The 22,296-nt window shown below is 43.8% G+C and overlaps 2 protein-coding genes across 6 annotated transcripts in view; one reads left to right on the forward strand and one right to left on the reverse strand.

Moving 5' to 3' along the window:
* The window catches only part of LOC128333117 (IgGFc-binding protein-like), a 94,129-nt gene that overhangs the window by 13,102 nt on the left and 58,731 nt on the right, over positions 1-22,296 (forward strand). Inside the window, exon 5 of one of the 5 annotated variants that reach the window (XM_053268207.1) lies at positions 808-920. The exons of the other annotated variants lie outside the window; for them this stretch is intronic. The gene's annotated coding sequence lies outside the window, so the exon portion shown is untranslated. The remainder of the gene's footprint in view (positions 1-807; positions 921-22,296) is intronic. 5 annotated transcript variants of the gene reach the window in all.
* Positions 3,467-21,259, reverse strand: LOC128332812 (IgGFc-binding protein-like). The gene is made up of 10 exons (XM_053267574.1): positions 17,690-21,259; positions 16,370-16,943; positions 13,113-13,702; positions 11,233-11,797; positions 10,321-10,925; positions 9,427-10,000; positions 8,444-8,643; positions 6,926-7,306; positions 4,402-4,690; positions 3,467-3,492 (listed from the first exon to the last, which is right to left on the reverse strand). The coding sequence occupies exons 1-10, from the start codon at positions 21,257-21,259 to the stop codon at positions 3,467-3,469; spliced, it is 7,374 nt and encodes a 2,457-aa protein (XP_053123549.1).

Raw genomic sequence — 22,296 nt, forward strand, 5'->3', positions numbered from 1 at the left:
ATAATGTGATGAGTAATAAGGAATGATTGATTGTTTGATTAAGTACTGCCAAGTCAGTGACGACTCTTAGTGAGCATACGGATAGATTCTCACCAGGATGATCTGTCTTCAACTTGGCCTTGCCTCAGACTGTTGATAACAGTTGTCCCTTAACAAAAGCAACCCATCACAAGTAGACAAGCAAAGAAACTATAGTGATACTAAGAAGAGCCGGTGGTCACTCTAAGCGTCTGAGTGTTCACCAACAGGTCTGATGTGTAGCAGAGGCAGGATCAACCTGCACATTGGTGCTTGGAGTATTGGTTTTAGTTGAGAGTTGACCCCTGTTTGTATTGAACATGCTATTGTGAGATTGAAACTCTTCAATTTAGCCACGAAGACGACCAGCCCATGGTCAAAAGGTGTTTTGGTTTCTTTAGAGATTACATGGACCATTTCCTTTTAAGAAGTACCTTATCATCTTTTGGCAATGACCATTTTCTCCAACAGAGACCTTTGTCCTTGTATGGAAACATCCGTGCTCACTATGTTGTGATATAACTATGTATTATTTGTGCATATGATTTTAGATATATTCAGCAATTTTTTCATGTATTTTAGTGTGAATGTGGCAACTCTACACTTGGTAAGGGTGGTTATTGTTGATCTACTAGAATAGTATATTGGATTGATCTCTATATGCAATATCATTAAAACTTTATATGCAGGCGTAAATATTATATATATATAGTTTCTTGGATTCTTGGTGTACTGTGCTTGTGTATTGTGAATCCAGTAGATCCAAGCTCCTTTTCCATTTCTCTTCAGTAAATCCAGGATCACCAATTGTGGAACAGCTGAGATGACAAGGAGCCCAGCCCTTGCTATGCTAAGCCTTGATCAAAGTTGGTGCAGGGAAGAAGGGACACCAGGCAGTTCTGGTAATAACAGGGCTGGTTCTCCTGACCAGACGTGTCCAGCCAGGCTCCAAGCCCTGTGCATGCTCCCAAGAAATGGCCATGTGTTGGCAAAAATCGGGATCAGAGGAGGTAGAAGTGATTATGTGCTAGCCACAATATAGGTAGGATAGCAGCCAACACACATTGTGGAGGAAAAGCATGTCCCACCCCCTCCTACCCAGATCATGCTTGGCACACAACCACTCTATTTTGCTGACACATGGCCATTTCTCAGGAGTGTGCATGGGGCTTGAAGCCTGTCTAGATGCTTCTCCTACCCACCATCCAGTCATGAGAACCAGCTCATCTACTGTTTGATTGCTGAGGTTTACATATCCAAGCCAAGGGAGAGGGCAGATGCTGTTACCACCAGAGTTAGATAGATGTCAGGTCAGTTTTGTCTACAGCCAAAGACTTCTCCCAGTCAAAGTGGCTGACATTACAGAATCTGTCAAGATGGACTAACACAAATCCATAAGCTTTCCCCAAAAGTTTTTATTGATTCTTCTAGTAGATTCAGTTGGGTGCAGCTCAAGACTCAGCTGTGTAGTGCAATGTTAGTTGTCCTACCCCTAAGGTAGCTGTAGCCTTGCATTAAGAAAGTCTTACTTTTTGTATAGTGCTTAGGCCTCCCTTCAGTATAAAACTACCAGAGTGGCACATGATTGATAATAAAATTACAATAAAGCAGCATAAAACATTTTGGATGAAAGCATAGAAAAAGCAGCCATGAAACCAATAATATCTCTTAGTTTCATTCCATGAAACTAAAAACAATTCTAACATGCTGGAATGTCTGGTTAAATAATACAGTATTAGGCACCAAAAATACAACCAGCCAAGCTTCCTGGCACAGGCAATCCATGTACAGGTGCCACAACTGAAAAGACTTTCCTTTTTGTCACCACCCGCTTAATCTCCGGCAGTGGTGGGACATGGAGGTAGGCCTCAGACAGAGAGCAGAGGATTCGGGCTGGTTTGAATAGGAGAAGATAGTCCCTTCAAGTAGGCAGGTCCCAAGATGTTCAGAGCTTTGTAGGCAGTAACCAGCACTTTTAATTATCCCCAGAAATGGACTGGCAACCAGTGTGTAGCTGTTTAACCATGCCAGAACAACATTCTTTGCTTTGGTGGGTAACTTGCTATCCAGGTAGATTTTGTGGTTTGTTTTTAATGGAAAAAAATAACCAATTGGACCCCAAGGAAGTTTAACTGTATGCAGTAACGAACATGTGCCGTAATACATACAGTAGTATACACAACTAAACACCCTTTAAACACACACACAAGATTGTGCGTGGCATATGCATATGAGTATCCAATAACTGTTGTGTTCTGTTATGAAAGTAAAGATTTTATTGAAAACAAAGTTTAGGCATCTTTAGTTTAAAAATAAAAACATCTGAAGGGTTGTTTTTTTTTTTACCATTTCTAAATGTATCAACACAGTTTCATAGACATTCTAGTTTTAGTAAGAAATTGCACATGAGCAAAAGAGATGGCTGGGCATGTCAAACAAACTAATGACAACTTTCACTGTGCTTGTAGCATTTGTAATCCTTAACACCCACTTTGTAATATCCATAAATATATAACCCCCATAATTAACATGGGTTGGGGCACAAAGTTACCTCAATGGGACAATGTAGTTGGTTCCTGGGATAACTTTGTGTCCCATGCACTTTTTCATTACTAGGAAGGCAATGGTTAACAATAACTCATTTTCCTATAGGGCTTTCATTTACCAGACTGCTGGTGACAATGCCATATATAGGCAGAGCCCCTAACCTTTTGAATATTTGCAAGAAAGTTGCCCATGGGGTAAGCAGTTATCCCCCAAAGCAAAATGATTTGTTTCCTATAGTTAGTAGTCAGGTTTTGTATTAACTGAAGTTTCTGAGATACCTTTAAAGGCAACCGCATAAACACCACATTGCATTATTTATTTATTTATTTTATTTATTTGTTTATTGTTAAATTTATATACCGCCTTTCATTAAAACAACCCCAAGGCGGTTTACAGCAAAATTTAAAAACAAGATTATAAAAATGATACAGTTAACATATTAAGCTAAAAATACAGCTTTACCCCATACCTGGGACTAGCTATCCCACCAGACTGGACTGTTGTACTGCTCAGCAGAGGTGTTCTTTTAGGTACAATTTGTGTGATGCTTCTGGGTCAAATATCTGTAAGCTGGCTAAAAAATGAAAGCTAAACAATGAAAATCCAAGAAATCAGGGGGTCAGCTAGTGATCTAAGCTATGTACAATCTCTATGGGGCTGGGTGGCTTTCAGCATTTGTGAGTCAGCGTAGCTTTATTGATGAGAGGCAGTTGATTTCAGCTGGGTGGTCTCAGATTTTTTTAAAAAAACAAAAACAGCAGGAGATGTTGTATGGTGCCTGGGAGATCAGTCACCTGCCCTTTCCTTGAACTCAGGCAGGGAAAAAGTATACAGGCTAGTGAGTATGCCCGAGACTGGTTACCATCCAGTTCTGATCCCAGTTCTGATCTCAGTTCTTGGTTCAGTAAGAGTGTATTTTTGTATGAGCTAAAAACAAGACAATAAAGAGCATTCAGTATCTTACACAGCAAACAGCAATGTTCCAAACCCCCTTTGGGGATAGACCCATAATTGTTCATGTGTGGGGGTGGGGAATACCAGATGCGATAGGGACATTGGCTGACATCCAGACTAAAATACCTCTGAGTAATCCTACTGAAATCAATCAATCCTTTAGAGTAAACTCCTGAATAGTATTTGTTGAGTAATTCAGCCTGGATGTCAGCACCGTTCTGAAGAGCTACTGGTCTGGATTGACCAATGATAGATCTAGATGGAAGAATGATGGGCTGGATTGGCCCATTGGTTCTGGGAAGCCCTTCCTCCTATTAGTTGCTGTGGGTGGGGGAAAGGCACACAGTATATTATTACAGCCACTCTTCTAACTACTACTTCTTCATGTTTTCCAGAGCTGAGTGCTAGCACTGAAAGATGTTCTGGAGCAGTGCTCTGTAAAGTCTTAAATTAAGTCCTGCTTCCAGGGAAAGGTGTTGGAGATAAAAGAGGAAAGGAAATAGAAGTGGAATAGGCAAAAAATGGAAGCAGCGAGGAATAGGATCCGGAGTGGAAAATGATGAGAAAAGAATAGTAGAGGAAATAAGGATCTAGGAATGATGAGTAAATGAGGGAACAAAAAAGTTGCATGGGGTGGTGGAATTGTGTGGGGAAAGACAAATGTAAGATCATCTGACCAGCAGCAGAAACCTGCTCCTGCTCTCTTAAACAACCCAGCTTCCAGTCATAATTGATTAGGAATCAGTGGCTACTGGGCAGTTAGATTTTCACCCTCTTACCATTGCTGTGAGTGGCGAAATCACTGGGTAGAATAGTGAACTAAGACAGGCAGGTGTTTGGGAAAACTGAATTCTGTTTTTACATCATTATATTTTTACATACCATCTTGTGATGTTGCTGTGACTCTCCAGTGGCTGATGACTTCTGTAATGGTGTGCGCTACTCTGCCATTGGGTAACAGCAGGTCATCTGCACCATTACCATTGAAGTTCCCACAAGATTTGAATACTTTGTTGGCCAGTTTCCCATGGATGACCACTGTCAGCTCACCACTGGGGCTAAAGAGAACCCGTACATATGAGCCTAGCTTCACTGTCACCACTTCCTGGATCAGAGTAACTGATACATCCTTTGATGGCTGCACTGGGAGATGCACTGGATGCCCATTCACCTATAACACATGCAAGCCAACAAGCCATATGGAAATATCAAGATCAATTTTTGGAAGGAAGATAGGGTAAGCAGATGATAATCACAAAGTGGCTAGCATTATATAAGATGAGTGGTTGCTGAAGAGAGCATGTCTGCGATTTCCTGTTTTGCCATGGGTCTCTTCCTATTGCCATGATTACATCCCACTCCTTAGGCCTCTGCATTGGTTCCCCGTCACACTCCACATCAATTTTAAACTTCTGTCTCATGCGTCTAAAGCTTGGCATCTCCCCCCCCATCACATGACTAGCACATTTTCTCTAGAACATTTTTAGAGATATTCTTGCATGCATGCACGCACATGCACACACCCCTTGAAAATTTTTGCTAGTCTTCTCAAAATTATTTTAACATCCATCACAATTCTACATATCCTTTGCCTGAACTGGACTTCCAAATGTGATTTGAATGTTGCTTTAGGTTACATTAAGTGACAATTCTATGCATGTTTGGCTCCTTCTCTGATCTGATGCCTCTGGCCCTCTCTGTTTGTCAGTCCATTGCACTCTTCTCCAAGTCCTTCTTTCCTGAAAGGCTTTCCTGAATCTTGCTAGTTTCATCCAATCTGCATCTCCATTGCCACTCGATTCTCCCTTACTGTATTCCAGTATTAATTCATTAATACATTTGTCTTTTCTCTGCTTCATCCTAGTTTTGGCTGTCTAATATATTGTCAGCTCTCTAAGACTTGAATGTTAGGGATGTGCGAATTAATTCAGGTACAAATTGATTTGTATGCATATCTAGCTGATTCGGATGATTTGGAGACAGAACAAATTACCCCTGTGGTCCATTGGCTAGATTCGGGCCCAAATAGCTAGCCTTGTAGAAGCTGAGTTATGGAGCAAAATGTGTGGTCACTATTTTTCAAGTGTTTGGATTCTTTGGTGTATAATAACTTTTCCTCAATGAATCCCTATGAGGATTCATTACACACCTTCATTTCTTCTATTCATTTTGCCAACTGTCAACTGCCATGTGCCAACTACACCCCCCTCCCACCTGCCAGGCAGTGGGATACTACTCAGTTTATGTTCTAGGGATTTTTTCAAGTGTCTAGACTCTTTGATGTCTAATAACCTTTCCTCATAATGAATCCCTTTGAGGATTCATTATAAACCAAATAGTCTAAATACCTCAAAAATTCCTAAAATATAAACTGAGTACCCAGTGGTGTGAGGGTTGTGGGGTAGTTGGCACATGGGATGCCACTAATTCCCCACCCCCACCCACAAAGCAGTGGGGTCAAAATGAACAGAAGAAATGAAGGTGTGTAATGAAGACACCAAAGAATCTAAACACTCCAAAAATTCCTAAGAAATAAACTGAGTACCCCAGTGTGTGTGTGTGTGTGTGTGTGTGTGTTGGGGGGTGTAGTTAACATATGGCAGTTGACAGTTGGCACTGTCCAATGACAGTCAAAATGAACAGAAGAAATGAAGGGGTATAATGAATCCTCACAGGGATTCATTACAAGGAAAAGTGATTATACACCAAAGAATCCAAACACTTGAAAAATAGTGAGTGACCTCACATTTTGCTCCATAACTCCACAGGTTAGAGCTTAGCTTTTTTTTTTTTTTTTTTTAAATGAAAGCTGGGGATCCATGTTATGGTTAGGATAGGGCAACTTCAAATCCCCATTATTTCCTATGGTGGAAATATACAAAATCAGTAAAAACTAAAATAAATCATTAAAAATCAACCAAGTGCCCTAGTGCCTTGAAATGTGGGTGGTAGGTGGCACCCATGGAGACCTACCCACCAACCAAATTTGGTGCCCCTAGGACCTTTATAAGTGGAGAATCAATTCAAATCAAATCTGGGGCGATTCGGGGGGACAGATTTGGACACAAAATAAATCGGGTGATTTGATTTGGGCACAAATCAAATTTAAAAAATAGATTCATGTACATCCCTAATGTTTGTATGGATTCTACCACACTGTATATGCCAAGTAAATGTTCATTAGTTGTAGCACTCTAGATCAGATAGGAATGGAGAACAACAATTTGGTGGAAAGAGATGGAAGAACAGTCAGTTGATTGGGAAGGAAGTTACTTATTAGTTACTCACGAATTCACATTACTTCTTGTGGAAAGAAGAACAGGCTACAGAAAGAAATGGATACAGAAGGTGATGGAACAGGTGGATGGAACATCAGTTCTGAGGGCTACCACTCTTCACTTCTTACCGAGACTAAGCTATTCTGGTTCACCAGTACAGTAAGGTTATGGAAGTAGACAGTGACCGCAACCACACTGGGTGTAGGGCATGTAGGACACTTGCATAACTTCACTACCACTCGGAACCAATATGGAGATTTGGTGTCAATGAGCGAGGAGATCTCATAGGACCCAATAGTGGAAATCTTTCCAGAGACCCGGTCATAAGTGGTGAAGATATGCCTGTGGGCGATAGAGCAGTGGCCCTCCTGCGGAACACAGCCCCACTTGCCATTGCTCAAGACACAGGATTCTCCAGCAGCACATGGCAATGGGGTGCAAACCACCCGACCTTGGCGGTGGCAGGTGCATTGCTCTCTACAATTGGCCGTGATCACTCTCACTCCAACCTGCCAAGAAAAACACAGCAGGGTTAAGATCATGCTAGAAGTTGGGACACTTGAATTTTGCTCCTCCTTTTGACAACATCTAACTTAGGGTGAATATATCTCTTCTATATTTTGAATAGTTTGCTTGTTTGTGCAAAATAAAGTCATATTTCCTGGTTACCTACAGACCCCATATTTGCATACATGATCCTTAACTGAATGTGCTACTTTTAACACTGGAATATGTGGGGGAAAGGTTTAATTTTTTTTTGTATTTTTAGAAGAAATTCTGAAAATAATCAGATTTTAACCGTTATTCTTCTCAGATTTTTAACACTCAATAATCAGATCAATAATTCAAAAATGACATCATGCCCAAGAGATGCAGAAGATCTTTCTCAGATTCAACATTACTCTGATTCACAATGTGTCATATATGGTAACTATTCAGTAAGATGAATAATGGTTGTTGAAATCCTACAAGTTCCAAGTTCTTTTACTTCCCTTTTGCAATTCTGACCCACTTGCTTGAAGTTCTCTCTACTGTTGAAGACCACAGTAACTCTTTCTCTTTCATTACATCACCCATATGGGGCCTGCTGTAAGGATCTGAGCACCCTGGATGAATGTGACTTGACTTCTTGATTCCCCCACGACCAGTTCTGCCTCTACTTCCTTCCCATTCCTCTCTGATTCTACAGCTACCTATTGCAGCAGTGAGAATGCCCAAATATTTCCAGTCACTGGTAACACTACCTGTCCTAATGGAATCTACAGCAATGTCATTTTAATTATAGAAAACTGGGATTTTAGATCTATACCATAAGATCCCAGTGGTGTAGCCGTAGATGCTAAACATATGAGGAACATGTGTATTCTTGCATGTTGGGTAGGTCCATGAGTACTCAGGAAAATATGCCAATATTTTAAAAGAATCAGAATGGGGACAGGGATGGGAAAAGCTAGATGAGGAAATTGCAATGCCATCCTTTATTTATTCAAAAATATTTTTTTTCTCCACTTCCCTACCTGGTCCCTATGGCAATAGGCAGCCTGAAACTGATAGTGTCTGACTGCCTTAGGTATGCTTTAACATGTTCAACTCACAGCTCTGTAACACAACAGTCCCCGTGTCTTCAAAATTGGTTTGTCACTTGCCTTATACCATGTGCCCTTGAGGAAGCACCTGCATTGACTGTCAGGCACACAGTGGTAGCTCGCCATAAAGTAGCCCTTGTTGCACTGGCAGCCTTCTGCACAGTTGTTGGGGCATTGGGTGATTCTGGTTGCCTCTCTGCATGTGCTGGGGCAAGCAGTGGTGCAGAGTTCATAGTGACTGTTGATTGGGCATTTCATAGCTGCAAGGAAGATTGAAGAAATTAGGTTGCTTAATGATGGAGAAGAGGAAACAAAAGAATAGTAACAGACTAATATTATTAAGAGACAGATATGGTGCAGGGTAGATGATGATGATGATGATGATGATAGCAGCAGCAGTAGCTTGGCACCTTTTCACTACACTGAATTTTGGAGTTCTCAAGCCTAGTAATCACTCTTTCTGTATTCTGTTTGGGCTTATTGACCCATAGAAGGCTTCCTTATTCACATCCACCCTCACTCTTATAGTCCCTAGACCAGCTTTCTCCATTTGACTCTCTTATAGAATCCAAGACCCTAGATCCTGACTAGCTTCTAGATCCTGCTGCTCCTGTGTTTATTAGGCTAGGTCTTCTATATACTTTGTCTGCTCTCTCCTGCAGTTGGCCTTTGTCTGTTGACTGACTCTTGCCTCCCTTCCTATAGTATCATGTTTTAATCTCTTGCTATTCTTTAGGAGCAGAAGTACACATTTCAGGGGCCCCTGTGCCAAGGCACAAATAGGGCAACAGAGTGCTGTCATAGCAACTGCCTGGGACCACGTAATAATAGTGCTGCTCCTTCAGTCTTTGGACACAGACTATAGACAGATGGACTGATAATTCCTGTGAAAGCAGTATGTGATCTATAGTGAGCTGTTTAGATACTCATCTGAGTATAGGATCATATTGGATAACATTGGCAAAGATTGTGCCAGTGGGATCCAGTAGCCTTGCATGTGGAACAGCCTCTCCTTGAAAGATTGACTCTCTGGGAGCACTTACGGCAGAATCTCTGTGACCTCCAGGGCTTAACCTCGATGCCAGCGGCTTGACAAGCAGTAACATAGCTGTGGATGGCTCGGCAGAGGATAACAGGGTTCCCTCTTGCCTTACAAAGATCATGCACACAGTTGTTGAAGAAGACTGTGGGGTTGATGGTGGAGTAGCAGGAGCTGAAAGGGCCATATGATGCTTGCAAGATGCCACATAGACTGTTGTGTACATAGCTGGACTTCCGGCTCTCTTGGCAACCTCCACACACCAATGCGGCACAATCCTCTGTGCAGACTGCCATGGGGATGTCCACTTTCCAGGCAGCTGCAAAGGCTTGGACACTCATAGCTGTATGACCAGTGGGCAGGAAGATGTCATCACGGGGATTACCGTTGTAATTGCCACAAAGACCACAGGTCTGGCCCTGATAGATTTCAGGCACCATGACGACAAGATGGTAGAGCTGGTCAAAGGAGACTAATAAGCCAAAGTCTGTCCGAAGCACCACATTGTCACCATGGTAGTACACCCACATACCATGATTCTCCAAGTGGAAAGGTAAGTACGAAGTAGCACCATTCACCTATGACAGTGGCAGGGGAGAGTTATCAGGCAGACAGTTCAACATGCCAGTCAAGTGTTATCCAAAACACCCTCTTATATAGTTCTGTTTCTTCCCCTTGCCTATTTGTCTCATCCATTTTTGTTCCTTTCCTACATTTTATTATCCATTGTCACTCACCATCTAATACTGCGCTGGTCTGATCACATCATTATTCACAGCTACTACAGTTCTACACTTGTGTTTGTTACAGCCAGTCAATTTACCCGGCCTCTCGTGAACTTCCAATAAACAAACCACATTCCCCATGTCCAGCACACTCAGATACACAAGAGCCTTACCAGGATTATACCTCTCTTTTCCCGCAGCATGGTGACAGTGTGCTCGTAGACTGTGACAGATACAGTCCTTGTAACAGAGACCTTGCCCCTGGCCCGCCTTTCATTCTCCACATGGACCTCAAAGGCTGGAAGGGAGCTCTTGCGTGTGCAGCTTTTAACCAGGGAGTAGGTGCAGTTGCCCTGGAGGTCAAATGTGAAGCCATCAAAGGTGAGATAGTGGGGATCACCAGCCACATGACAAGCTCCACTCCTGCTGGGTGCAAGTGAATGGCATTTCTGGACACCCTTAACCACACGACACTCTTCATGGGCACCACAGGAGGTACGCTGGCAGTCCATGATACCACCTACTTGGCAAACACACCACTCCTTGCAGAAGCCATTGGGATAGAAAGACTCACCCGACTTGTAGTAGAATCCTTGATGGACACAACCACACTGGGAGATAGGAACACACTGATCACCACTCAAAACAAACCCTTCATTGCATTCACACCCCTCGCGGCATTTAGTGGTGCAGAGTTCTGGGTTGAAGAGGCTGTGGCATGTCACGGGGCAATTGCTGGCACAAACTTTATAGTGGCTGTTTGCGGGGCAGGTTGGCCCTGAAGAGAGACAAGATGACATCAGTAACATGGCTGAATCCAATTCCACAAGTCCCTTTCTGTTCCTCTAAGCCCAGTTGTCTTAATCTCCACACTCTAAATCTTTCCCACTCCATCAGCCGGGAAAGAAGTCACTAATTTCAGACATTCATGGATCTTAAGTGTATTTCAAGCATGTAACTGTTCATTAGTAGGATGATCAGAAACCATACAAATCCATTTTATTTTCAAAATTTGACTCAAAAGAAAACCTTTCTGCCACTGCTCCTTGACCTTCTAGCTTAAAGTCCCTTGTTTGTTAACTTACTGCAGAAGTTGGTGGATCTCCACTCATGGACCCTGGCACCAGCTGTTTGGCAAGCTGCAGCATAAGAGGAGATGATGTGACATATGATATTCTTGTTGCCTTTGTTAGAGCAATAGTCAAAGACACAGTCTTTGAAGTATGACTGAGGTGGCACTTGGTTGTGGCACATCCTGAAGGGACCATGGGTGTCTAACAGGATGCCACACTCCATGCCCTGAAGTTGTGTACGCTCCACATTAATAATGTCCACACAGTTCTCCTTCTCCACCTCTGTACAGCCTGGGATGTCCCGAACCTTCCAGCTTCTGGCAAAGTCTCCTGGACTAGTTGTTATTGTGTTGTTGGACTGTAGCATATCATCATTGGGCTGCCCATTGAAATTGCCACACAAGCCACACATGGCATTCCTGTAGGTTCCTGGCACTGCAACACGTATATTGTTCTTCCCGTCAAATTTGACCGTGAAACCGAAATCAGTTTTCACCACAATATCCCAGCCTTGGTGGTAGAGTGAGATTTTGTAGTATTCAGTGTTGTAGGGCAGGTTTATCAACAAGCCATTCAGCTGGAGAAGCAGAATGGATAGAAAGAAGGAGGTTAAAAACATGGCGTGAGAAAATCTTCTGTTATCGTTTTCTGGGAATAGAATACCCCAGACAGTAAAGAGTGTATCATGTAGACAGGAAAGCTCTTCTTATGTTCTTATATGGAATTCTATGTCATGGGATGTGGTGATGGCCACCAGCTTGAATGGCTTTGCATGGGGCTTAGACAAATTCATGGAGGACAAGTCTATCAATGGCTACTAGTCTTGATGACTGTAGGCTATCTTCATGTTCCGAGGCAAAATGCCTCCGAATGGCAGTTGCAGTGGCAGGAGAGGGGGCATGTCTTCTAGGGATGTGGACAAATCAATTTTTTCAATTTGATTTGTACCCAAATCAAATCAGATTTGGGTACAAATCATTTTGTACCCAAATCAATTCACACAGACAGCAGGCGCAGGCAGTGATTCTCTCAGCAGCAGGAAGGGGTTGAAAAAAATTCTCTTCTCTTTTCCTCAATCAGGAAAGTAGGAACAAAAAGCAGAGAATCCACTCCAGGCAGCAGGCAGGCAAGGCAAAGCAAAGCTCCTCTGGCGCGCTCTCTCTCTCTCCTCCCACAAGGAGGCTGCTTGCCTCCTTAAGTACATTTGAAAATCCCTCCTTTGAACTCCTCCTACCTTTGTCCCTTCTTTGACCCTTCTCCTAGCCTATGCGAGGTCAGTCACCCCAGGCAACACAAGTTTTGAATGCAAATGAGCCAATCTGGAACCAGGGGGGTGGGAATTGCCAGCCAATCGTTGCACACTGTAAGTCACCAATCTGAAGCTTAGGAGGGTGGGATTTTCAAAAATATTTCCTGACACAAAATGGAGACAGCAAGAGAGATTGCCACAAAATGGAGGTATGAATCTACACATTTTTCAGGTCCAAAATCTGGGCAATTTGTTCTGGACCCAGCAGTCAGGCCAGCTAGCACAGGGGTGATTTGTTTTGTCCACAAATTGCCCCAAACAGGTAGATTTGGGTACAAATTGTTTTGTACCCGAATCGATTTGCACATCCCTAATGTCTTCATCTCCTGGTTGTGTGGCTTCCAAAGGTGGACCACTATGTGAAAAGGGTGCTGGACTAAATAAGCCTTAGACCTGATCTAGCAATGATCTCCTTACGTTCTTAGCTTTGAGTACTTCTACTTAATATAGAATTATCAAACCAATCAGCCTATTTTGGTTGCTTGCTTTCTTCTTCCTGAATAATCAATCCCACTGAAATAAGGGATGATTGATCAGGCCAAGGACCACTAATGGAAAAGGGAATCTTCTATGGTGCACTCACCAGAACTTTTCCACGGCTGATTATGACTGTCATCCCATAAACTGTGATCTCAATTATCTTGGCAGCAGAAGGATCCTTGGGTCTCACACTCTCATTCTGCACCAGGACTTGGAACTGAGTCAGGTTTCCTCTCTTGTGACAGAGTTCAGCCAGTAGGTAAATGCAGGTACCATAGAAGTCATAGCGTAACCCATCAAAAGTGGTGTAATGCACTTGGCTCACGGCAGTGCAAATACCATAACTGGTAGGATAGCAGTTCCTGATGCCATTGACCACACGACATTCCTCCCCTTCCCTGCAGCGGGATGCCTGGCATACCACTCTTCTGTCATGTGGCCTGCATGAGCAATGCTGATGACATTGCTGGTCTCCCCAGAACTGCTCATTGGGTGCGAATAGCTGGCCATGGTAGACGCAACCACACCTGTCTCTGGGAATGCACGTACCACCGTCCAGCACGAAACCCTGGTTGCACTGGCAAGTCTCCATGCAGGGCAGATGACATTTCTTTGGAGCTTCCAAGTTGCTGCAGGTGGCAGGACATGCTGAGCCACAAGCCATGTGCTGGCTATTGTCAGGGCAAGAGAGGGCTGCAGAAAAAGGAAGCAAAGGTGGGGGCAGGTTTCAATAGTCATAAATGCTCATATTTACTGTATACCAAAAGCTTACACAAACAGAAGTTCAGAGCCAAAATCACATCTTAGCAGGCTTTAAATGGGGAGACCCAAGTTCTAATTAGCCATGAAGCTCACTATCCTAATTTGGGAGCTCGACAGACTCCCAATTTTTGATCACGTGTTAGATAAGACCAGGAAATTTAGGACCAACAAAAGGAAGATTTTTTTCTCCTCACACGACGCATAATCAATCTATGGAATTCTCTGCCACAGCATGTGATGATGGCCACTAGCTTGGATAGCTTTAAAAGGGGCTTGGACAAATTCATGGAGGACAGGTCTATCAATGGCTACTGGTCTGGTGGCTCTAGGCCAGCCTCAGAGGCAAAATAGCAGTTGCAGGGGAGCAACAGCAAGAAGGAAGGCATGCCCTTGCCTCTTGCTTGTGAGCTTCTCAGAGGCATCTGGTGGGCCACTGTGGGAAACAGGATGCTGGACTAGATGGGCCTTGGGCCTAATCCAGCAGGACTGTTCTTATAAGGTTGGAAGCAAGGAGCTTGAGCATTAGTCAAACTCCAGTTGGGTAGGACAAGCACAGCCTACCCAGATACCCAGTTTTCCTGGACAGAAAATTGTCCTTTCCAGCTGGGGCTTGACTAATGAGCAAACTCCTGCCTCCTATCTCATTTTTATTTAACACATGGTTAAAAATCGGGAGTGCTTCCAGCTCCCAAGTTAGGGTAGGAGGCTTCTCTGACCCTAATGTCAATTGTGTGAACTGCCCTACTAACTCTCAGCATAACTTGTATCACAAGGTTGTTGTGAAGACAAAACAAGAGGGGCAATAATGTTGTGCACATCCCTGAGTATATTAGAAGGTGGTTCATGCAAAACTGATGTTGTTCATGCATCAAAAGCCTGAACATCTAACATGTATGCTCAAGACCATTTTCTACCTTTAAGTAGGGAACAAGGCATGTAATATTAGGATGAGCAGCTCAAATTTTGCTCACCAAAAAATACATGTATGTATATACAGAGTTTTTTCTAATACCTGTAGATTTAAGGGTGCATCTATAGTATAACTTAAACTTGTTTAAGTTGTGGTTTGATGGTTCTTTGCTTTAACTGCTGTGGCTTCTCCCATGAGAATTGTAGTTTGGTGTTTCTATGTTAAAAGTCTGGCTCTTAGAACTACGCTTCCAGTTTTGTTTATTTTCAAAAGGTATGGCCCACCTTTTTTATAATGTTCAACATGACTTAGGAAAAAGCAAAAATACAATAAAACATAAAACCTTGATAGGCAGCATTGACAATCAGGTTTGAAAATAGTTTAAGGCTGCAGTCCTATGCCTACTTGGAGTAAGTCCTTTGGGCATCAGTGGGACTTACCTCTGAGTAAACACTCACAGGATTGGACTGCCTGTTTGTAGTGTAGACTAGTTTTTTAATCTACCCATTCAATCTATCTGCCTATCTATATTCACTACGCTTATAGTCTTTTACTAGGCTTCTCTACTTTTAAAGAAAAACTAGTTTACTTTTCATCACTGATTCTGAACCTGTTGGAACTTTCTTGAATGACTTCAGTCTATGGAGGGAAACAATAAGGTTGTTCTCACGACCAGCCTTACCTGCGTAGGCCTAGTCCAGGTACAGCTGGTCGTGTGAAGCCCCGAGATTGCTCCCAATCTCACTGATTCTCCTGCAGATAGCTCCGATTGCAGACCAAGGCTTACAGTGAGGTAGGACGACAAGTGCTCATCTCCTACCTCACTCGCTGGCTGTGTGGGTTGCCACACTGCTGGTATCTGCTCCTGGGCTGCTGGCAGCCATCTTAATCATAGACCTGGGGTGGGGGGTGGGAGGAGAAGTGTGGTGTATTATGGGATACCTGGTGATCTGTCTTCCTTCCCCTACTCTCAGTCTCTGCTTGTCTCACTGCCATGCTACGTTTCCATGTGGGAATGGGAAGGTTGATTCCTGCCTTCCTTCAAGCTCCCCTGCCCCACTGGCTTGGTTGTGTGAATAACCTTAACGTAAGTCCTCCATAACCATGACTATAGCACCCTCTCTTATAAATATGTATAGGGTTGCTCAAAATTAAGTAGACTCTGTCCTAACTGTGATCCTGCCACAGTTCCTTTACTTGATCTCCACCTCTCAGACCCACATGACCTCAACTAGAAAGTTCAGTTCCATGTCCTTGACTGTTAGATCAATGGCAGAAAAGCTAATAACTGTACTGCTGCCCAGAAGGTGGCCTCTTATTGCAGGCATGATCCGGGGACAAACGTTAAATCTAGACAACTGATTGTTCCTTCCACCTTTCATTCAAGTCTTCAGTGCCTTCTGTCAGTTTACAGTATTTCCATATATCACTGCCTACTTTTAACATAACCTGTTTTCTTTGTTTCTGAATCTTCCTATTAAGTGACCAATTTAGCTCTTTAGAGCCAAACAATATCTATCTATCTTTGTATTGTAGATGCATAAACCAGTAGCTCTCATCTCAACATTTAGACAGCTTTCAATTACAAAACATGTTCCCTTCTGAAACTACAATACAATACCCCCTTCCTCATGTGTGCAGTTGTTTTACTAGTTCCATCACTATCTCTGCCCATCCCCTGTACTCACGGCAGCCAGCATGTTTCCTCCAGTCAGATATCACTGCTCCTTCTCTTTGGCAGGCATCAGCATAAGTCTTTAGAGCTCGGCACAAGATCTGCTTGTAGCCCTCAAAAGAACATAAGTCAGTCACGCAGTCATCCAAATAGGGCTTGGATTCAACCAAGGGATGGCAACGGTGGAAAGGGCCACCTCTGTGTTTAATAATCAGCCCACAAAAGGTCTCTGCACTGTATCTGGTGGCCAGCTCTGGAGAACAGCGCCAGCATTGGCCATGGCAACCATGAGTGCAGGCACTATCGCCATCCTCCACCTTCCAGCTCCTACCAAACTCCACAAAATCAGTGGCCAAACCTCCCAAAGATGTAACGATGTCATCATTGGGGTCTCCATTGTAGTTGCCACAGAGGCCACAGAGATGGCCCTGGAAGGCTGGAGTAACCTTCACCACTAAGTAATAGTTCCAGTCATAGTAAACCTTCAGTCCGAATTGGGTGTCAATAACCAGTTGGCCTCCTCGGTGGTATAGGGAGAGCTTCCCATCATGCAGAATTATGGGCAGGTGAGAGCGCAGTTGGTTGACCTGGATGTGGGAGGGGCAGAATAGTAATAATCATTTTTAGTTAAAATTGCAGACATGGATGAATGTATATTAAAATAGAGAACTACAGCAGAATACGAATGTTCAAATTTTCTCTTTCAGAATTACTTTTTAAAGGTTTAACCCACAGCTTTGGCTCTGACCAGTAGAATTACTTGTGATTATTTGGCCTCCAACCAAAGCAACTACACTAATTTTATTTACTAGGTAGACTCAGCTAGACCCCCCTTTCAGAACACTGGCTTACTGAAGGAGAAGCACCTTGCATATGCATTTCCCAGTGCCTTGTAGAATATTCTATGTGGAGTTTTTATTTGGGACACACAAGCTCTTTTGTGGGAAAGCACCCCAAGCTGATGAATGCAAATTTGGAATATTATGATGTTTGTGCCTGAAAAATAATAATGAAAATAGCAGTATAAAGAGGGTTGATTTTAAAAAGGCGACAAGGCCCAATAAAAATTGTAAACAGAAGCTTGTCACAAACTATCCCAATTAAAAAGTAGAAGAGAGGTGCACATGATATAGCTTCACCAACAAAAAATTGAAAATGAACCACCCAAGAAACTGACACAGCCAGAAATATGCATCACTGACAAGAGATAGGAGCCAATATCCCCAGCATCAATTGCCACAGAAATAAAACTGCCTTATCCACCTTCTGTTGACTTGGAATAATAAGTAAGCATCATTTGCTCAGTTTAACAAAACAGCACATGGACTCTTACTCTGACAAGGCCGTATTCATTCTTGACCATGGTGATGTTGGAGCCATAGACTGAGACAGTGACCTGGCTGACAAAAGAGAATGGGGTTTTGCCATTCCTCTGGCTCTTAGTGAAAATGTGGAATAATGGTAGCCCAGAATGGGGTCTGCAGGTCTTAGCTACTGTGTAAGTGCAGGTACCCTGGAAATCATAGCTGTGTCCATCAAACGTGTGGTAGTGAGACTGGCCAGAGGCCCAGCAGATAGGCTGGGGGGCCAAAACAGGAACACATCTGGGTGAGCCATCCACAATCTGGCACACAGTCCCTGAGCTGCACTGAGTTGTGTGGCAAGATTGTGCTGCTGCCACACATGTGGCCCAGCCATTTAGAATTCGACATACAGTTCCTGCTTGACAGTGGATGCTTTCACAGGAGCCTGGCAGGGGGACACATGTGGGCCAGCCATTCAAAATGTCACAGATGGTCCCCACATTGCAGTGGAATGTGTCACAGGAAGGAGGGCTGGGCACACATTCTGGGCCTCCATTAATGATTCCACAAACTGTGCCCTCTTGACAAATTATTGAAGCACACGGTGATGGAGGACCGAGAACACAATGGGGCCAGCCATTTATAACCTCACACACTGTCCCCTGTTGACATTCAGTATGTTCACAGGAATGGGGAATTGGCACACAGATTGGTCCCCCATTAATCATTTCACAAATAGTCCCTTCTTGGCACTGTATTTCATGACAAGAAGGATAGGCTGGTATGCACGTGGGTGACCCATGGATTATTTCACACACAGTTCCTTGTGTACAGTGACTTGATTCACAGGAAGGCGATATGGGGAGGCATGCCAGGCTTCCATTATATATTCCACACACAGTCCCCTCTTCGCAGAAAGCTGAAGCACAATCTGGTGGTGGTGTTGGAATGCAACTTGGTGAGCCATCAACCATCATGCACACTGTTCCCTCTTTACAGCTAGTGTTTTCACAGGAAGATGGAATGGAGATGCAAGTTGGCAAGCCACTGATGACCTTACAAACAGTTCCTTCTGAGCAGTGCAAGTTGTCACATGATGGTGGTATGGGAACACATTTGGGCTGGCCACTAAACATCACACACACAGTCCCTCTGTTGCAGCCGACTTGTTCACATGAGAATGGGGTGGAAACACATGTAGGCAAGTTATAAACAACTTGACAAACAGTCCCCTCATTGCAACTGAATTTATCACAGGAAGGGAGGTCATGGACACACTTGGGCCAGCCAGAAACCATTTGACACACAGCCCCTATGTCGCAGCTGACATTTTTGCAAGAAGGCGAAAGGGGAAGACATTGGGGCCAACTATTAATGATTTCACATGCAGTCCCCTCCTCACAGTGGAAGTTGTCACAAGAGGGTGAAATGGGAATACATTTAGCCTGACCTTCATATATCTCACACACAGTCCCTATATTGCAGCTGACCTTTTCACATGAGGGTTGGATGGGAACACATGTAGGCAGGTTATCCACTCTTTGACATGCAGTCCCCTCTGCACAATTTAATTTGCCACAGGAAAGTGGGACAGAAACACAAGTAGGCCATGCATCAAGAATTTGACAAACAGTACCCATTGGGCATTGAATACTATCACAGGTGGAAGGGATGGGCACACATCTGGGCCAACCATCAAGCATTTCACACACGTTGTGCTCTTTACATTGGACATTGTCACAGGAAGGGATGGGAACACAATTTGGCCAACCTTCAATGATTTCACAGATGGTCCCAACTTTGCAGCTAACTTTGTCACAGGAAAGAGAGAAAGGAACACACGAGGGCCAACCATCAATCATTTGACAAGCAGTCCCCTCTTTGCAGCCAATTTGGTCACAGGAGGATGGAATAGGAACACATGTAGGCCAATGATCAATCATTTCACAAACAGTTCCATTTTTGCAAGTGATTTGGTTACAAGAGGCTGGGACAGGGATGCAGGTTGGCCAGTTGTTAACCATTTCACAAATCATTCCTCTCTGGCAATGCATTTTGCTACAAGAGGTTGGGATAGGAACACAGCGAGGCCAGTTATCAACCATTTCACAAACAGCCCTTTCTCCACAATGGATATTGTCGCAGGAGGCTGGTATGGGTACACATTTGGGCCAACCTTCAGTGATTTCACAGATGGTCCCTTCTTTGCAGTAGAAGTTTTCACAAGAAGCAGGAACTGGAACACACGACGGCCCACCACTGGTGATTTCACAGATGTTTCCCTCTGGACACTGTAGCTTTTCACAGGTGGTAGGAATGGGGACACACTGGGGTGAGCCATTAACAATCTCACAAGCAGTTCCTTGCTTGCATTCGGTTTTCTCACATGACGGTGGCAAAGGGACACATGTGGGCCATCCATTCACGATTTCACACATAGATCCCTGTCTGCAGCTAAATCCTTCACAGGAAAGTGGGATGGGGATGCATGTTGGTCTTCCATCAACTATCGTGCACACAGTCTCCTCTTCACAAAAAAGGGATTCACAAGACGTTGGTGAGTCTGGAATGCAAGTTGGCCAGCCGCTCACAATATCACATACTGTCCCCTTTTCACATATGATTTTTTCACAGGAGTATGGGATAGGCACACAGGTGGGCCACTGATCAACAATTTCACAGATCGTTTCTTCTGGGCACAGAATTTGGTCACAGGATGTTACGGCAGGGATACACGTTGCCCAGCCATCAATGATGTCACAGATCGTTCCTTCATGGCATTGCACTTTGTTGCAAGAGGATGGAATGGGCACACAGGTGGGCTTAATATTCACTAGCTCACACACTGTCCCAAGTCCACAGTGAATTTCACGGCAGGATGGTGGGATGGGTAGACATCTGGGCAAGCCGTTCACAGACTTGCACTCAGTGCCAGCTTCACATCTGAGATCATCACAGGTTGGGCCTGGGATACATTTTGGCCAGCCATCTATCATATCACACACCGTCCCTTGTTTGCACTCAATATGCAGGCAAGATGGTGGCACTCGGACACATGTTGGGTGGCCATCAACAATCTCACATATGGTTCCTTTTTCACATAGAATGACACCACACGGTGCTGGTGTCTGGAGACACGTAGGCTGTCCACGAACCACCTCACAGACAGTTCCATCTTTGCACTGGAATTCACCACAGGAAGGCTGGATGGGCACACAATTCGGCACACCATTAGCAAGGTTGCACACTGTTCCTGGGTTGCATTTAATGTTTTCACAGGAGGCAGGCACTGGGATACATTCAGGCCAACCATTAGTTATCACACATTTGGTGCCTTCTTTGCAATGAATGGCAGCACATGATGATGATGATGATTGTGGTACACATTTCGGGAAGCTGTCTGTCAGAACACATACAGTCCCATCTGGGCACTGGAAGTGATAACAAGATGGTGGGGAAGGGACACATGTAGGCTCACCGTGGACTACCTCACATAGAGTCCTTTCTTGGCATTGGATGATGTTGCAAGTCTTAGGCTCTGCAACACACTGTGGCATATTGTGCTTCAAAGTGCATATGTATCCCTTTTCGCAATGCATTCCATTGCAGGGGTCATGATCAGGGCTCGCTGGGGGAAGAGTTGCTAGAAAACAGAAAGAAATCGGCATTAAACTGAAGCCAGATACAGTACCATATAGAAATACATGGAAGCCCCAGAAAAGGCATGAAAGTGAAGAGGAGATCAAAGACAGAGAGCATGCTGTATTTCACAGAATCACAAGGCTTATTCTTACAACCAACATATTTCTGGGCATAAGAACATAGGAAGCTGTCATTTGTGGAGTCAAACCATTGCTCTGTCTAGCTCAGTATTGTCTACTTTGACTGGCTGTGGTCCTCCAGATCTTCAGAGAGGAACTGTTTTCAGCCATTTCAGCCAGAGATGCTGGGGACTGAACCTGAGTTTTTAAGCAGATAGGAACATAGAGACATAGGAAGCTGCCATATATGAGTCAGACCATTGGTCTATCTAGCTTAGTATTGTCTTCACAGACTGGCAGCGGCTTCTCCAAGGTTGCAGGCAGGAATCTCTCTTAGCCCTATCTTGGAGAAGCCAGGAAGGGAACTTGAAACCTTCTGCTCTTCCTAGAGCGGCTCCATCCCCTGAGGAGAATATCTTACAGTGCTCACACTTCTAGTCTCCTATTCATTTGCAACCAGGGTGGACCCTGCTTAGCAAAGGGGACAAGTCGTGCTTGCTACCACAAGACCAGATCTCCTCTCTACTACTGAGTATAGCCCCATCCTTTTGTCAGTCATACTGATATTTTGTCAGTCATATTTTGTCAGTCATATTGAGTTTTAGCTGTGTGGAGTTAGGATTAGTTATTCATTGGAATGCCAATCCTATATGAAAAGGTCAGCTGGATCACGTGTGTGTGTGTGTATAGACAGATAGATAGATAGATAGATAGATAGATAGATAGATGGAGTGTGTGTGCACACACACCATAAGCCATACTAATTTCATCTAGCTCTGTCATTCACATGACATATTGCATATCATAATCTACACATCAGCTTGAAAAGTAGTATCAGGATGTATACAATCCAGATGGAAAATCTGAACTATGTA

The sequence above is a fragment of the Hemicordylus capensis genome, chromosome 7 (genome assembly GCF_027244095.1).
Source record: "Hemicordylus capensis ecotype Gifberg chromosome 7, rHemCap1.1.pri, whole genome shotgun sequence".
NCBI lineage: Eukaryota > Metazoa > Chordata > Lepidosauria > Squamata > Cordylidae > Hemicordylus > Hemicordylus capensis.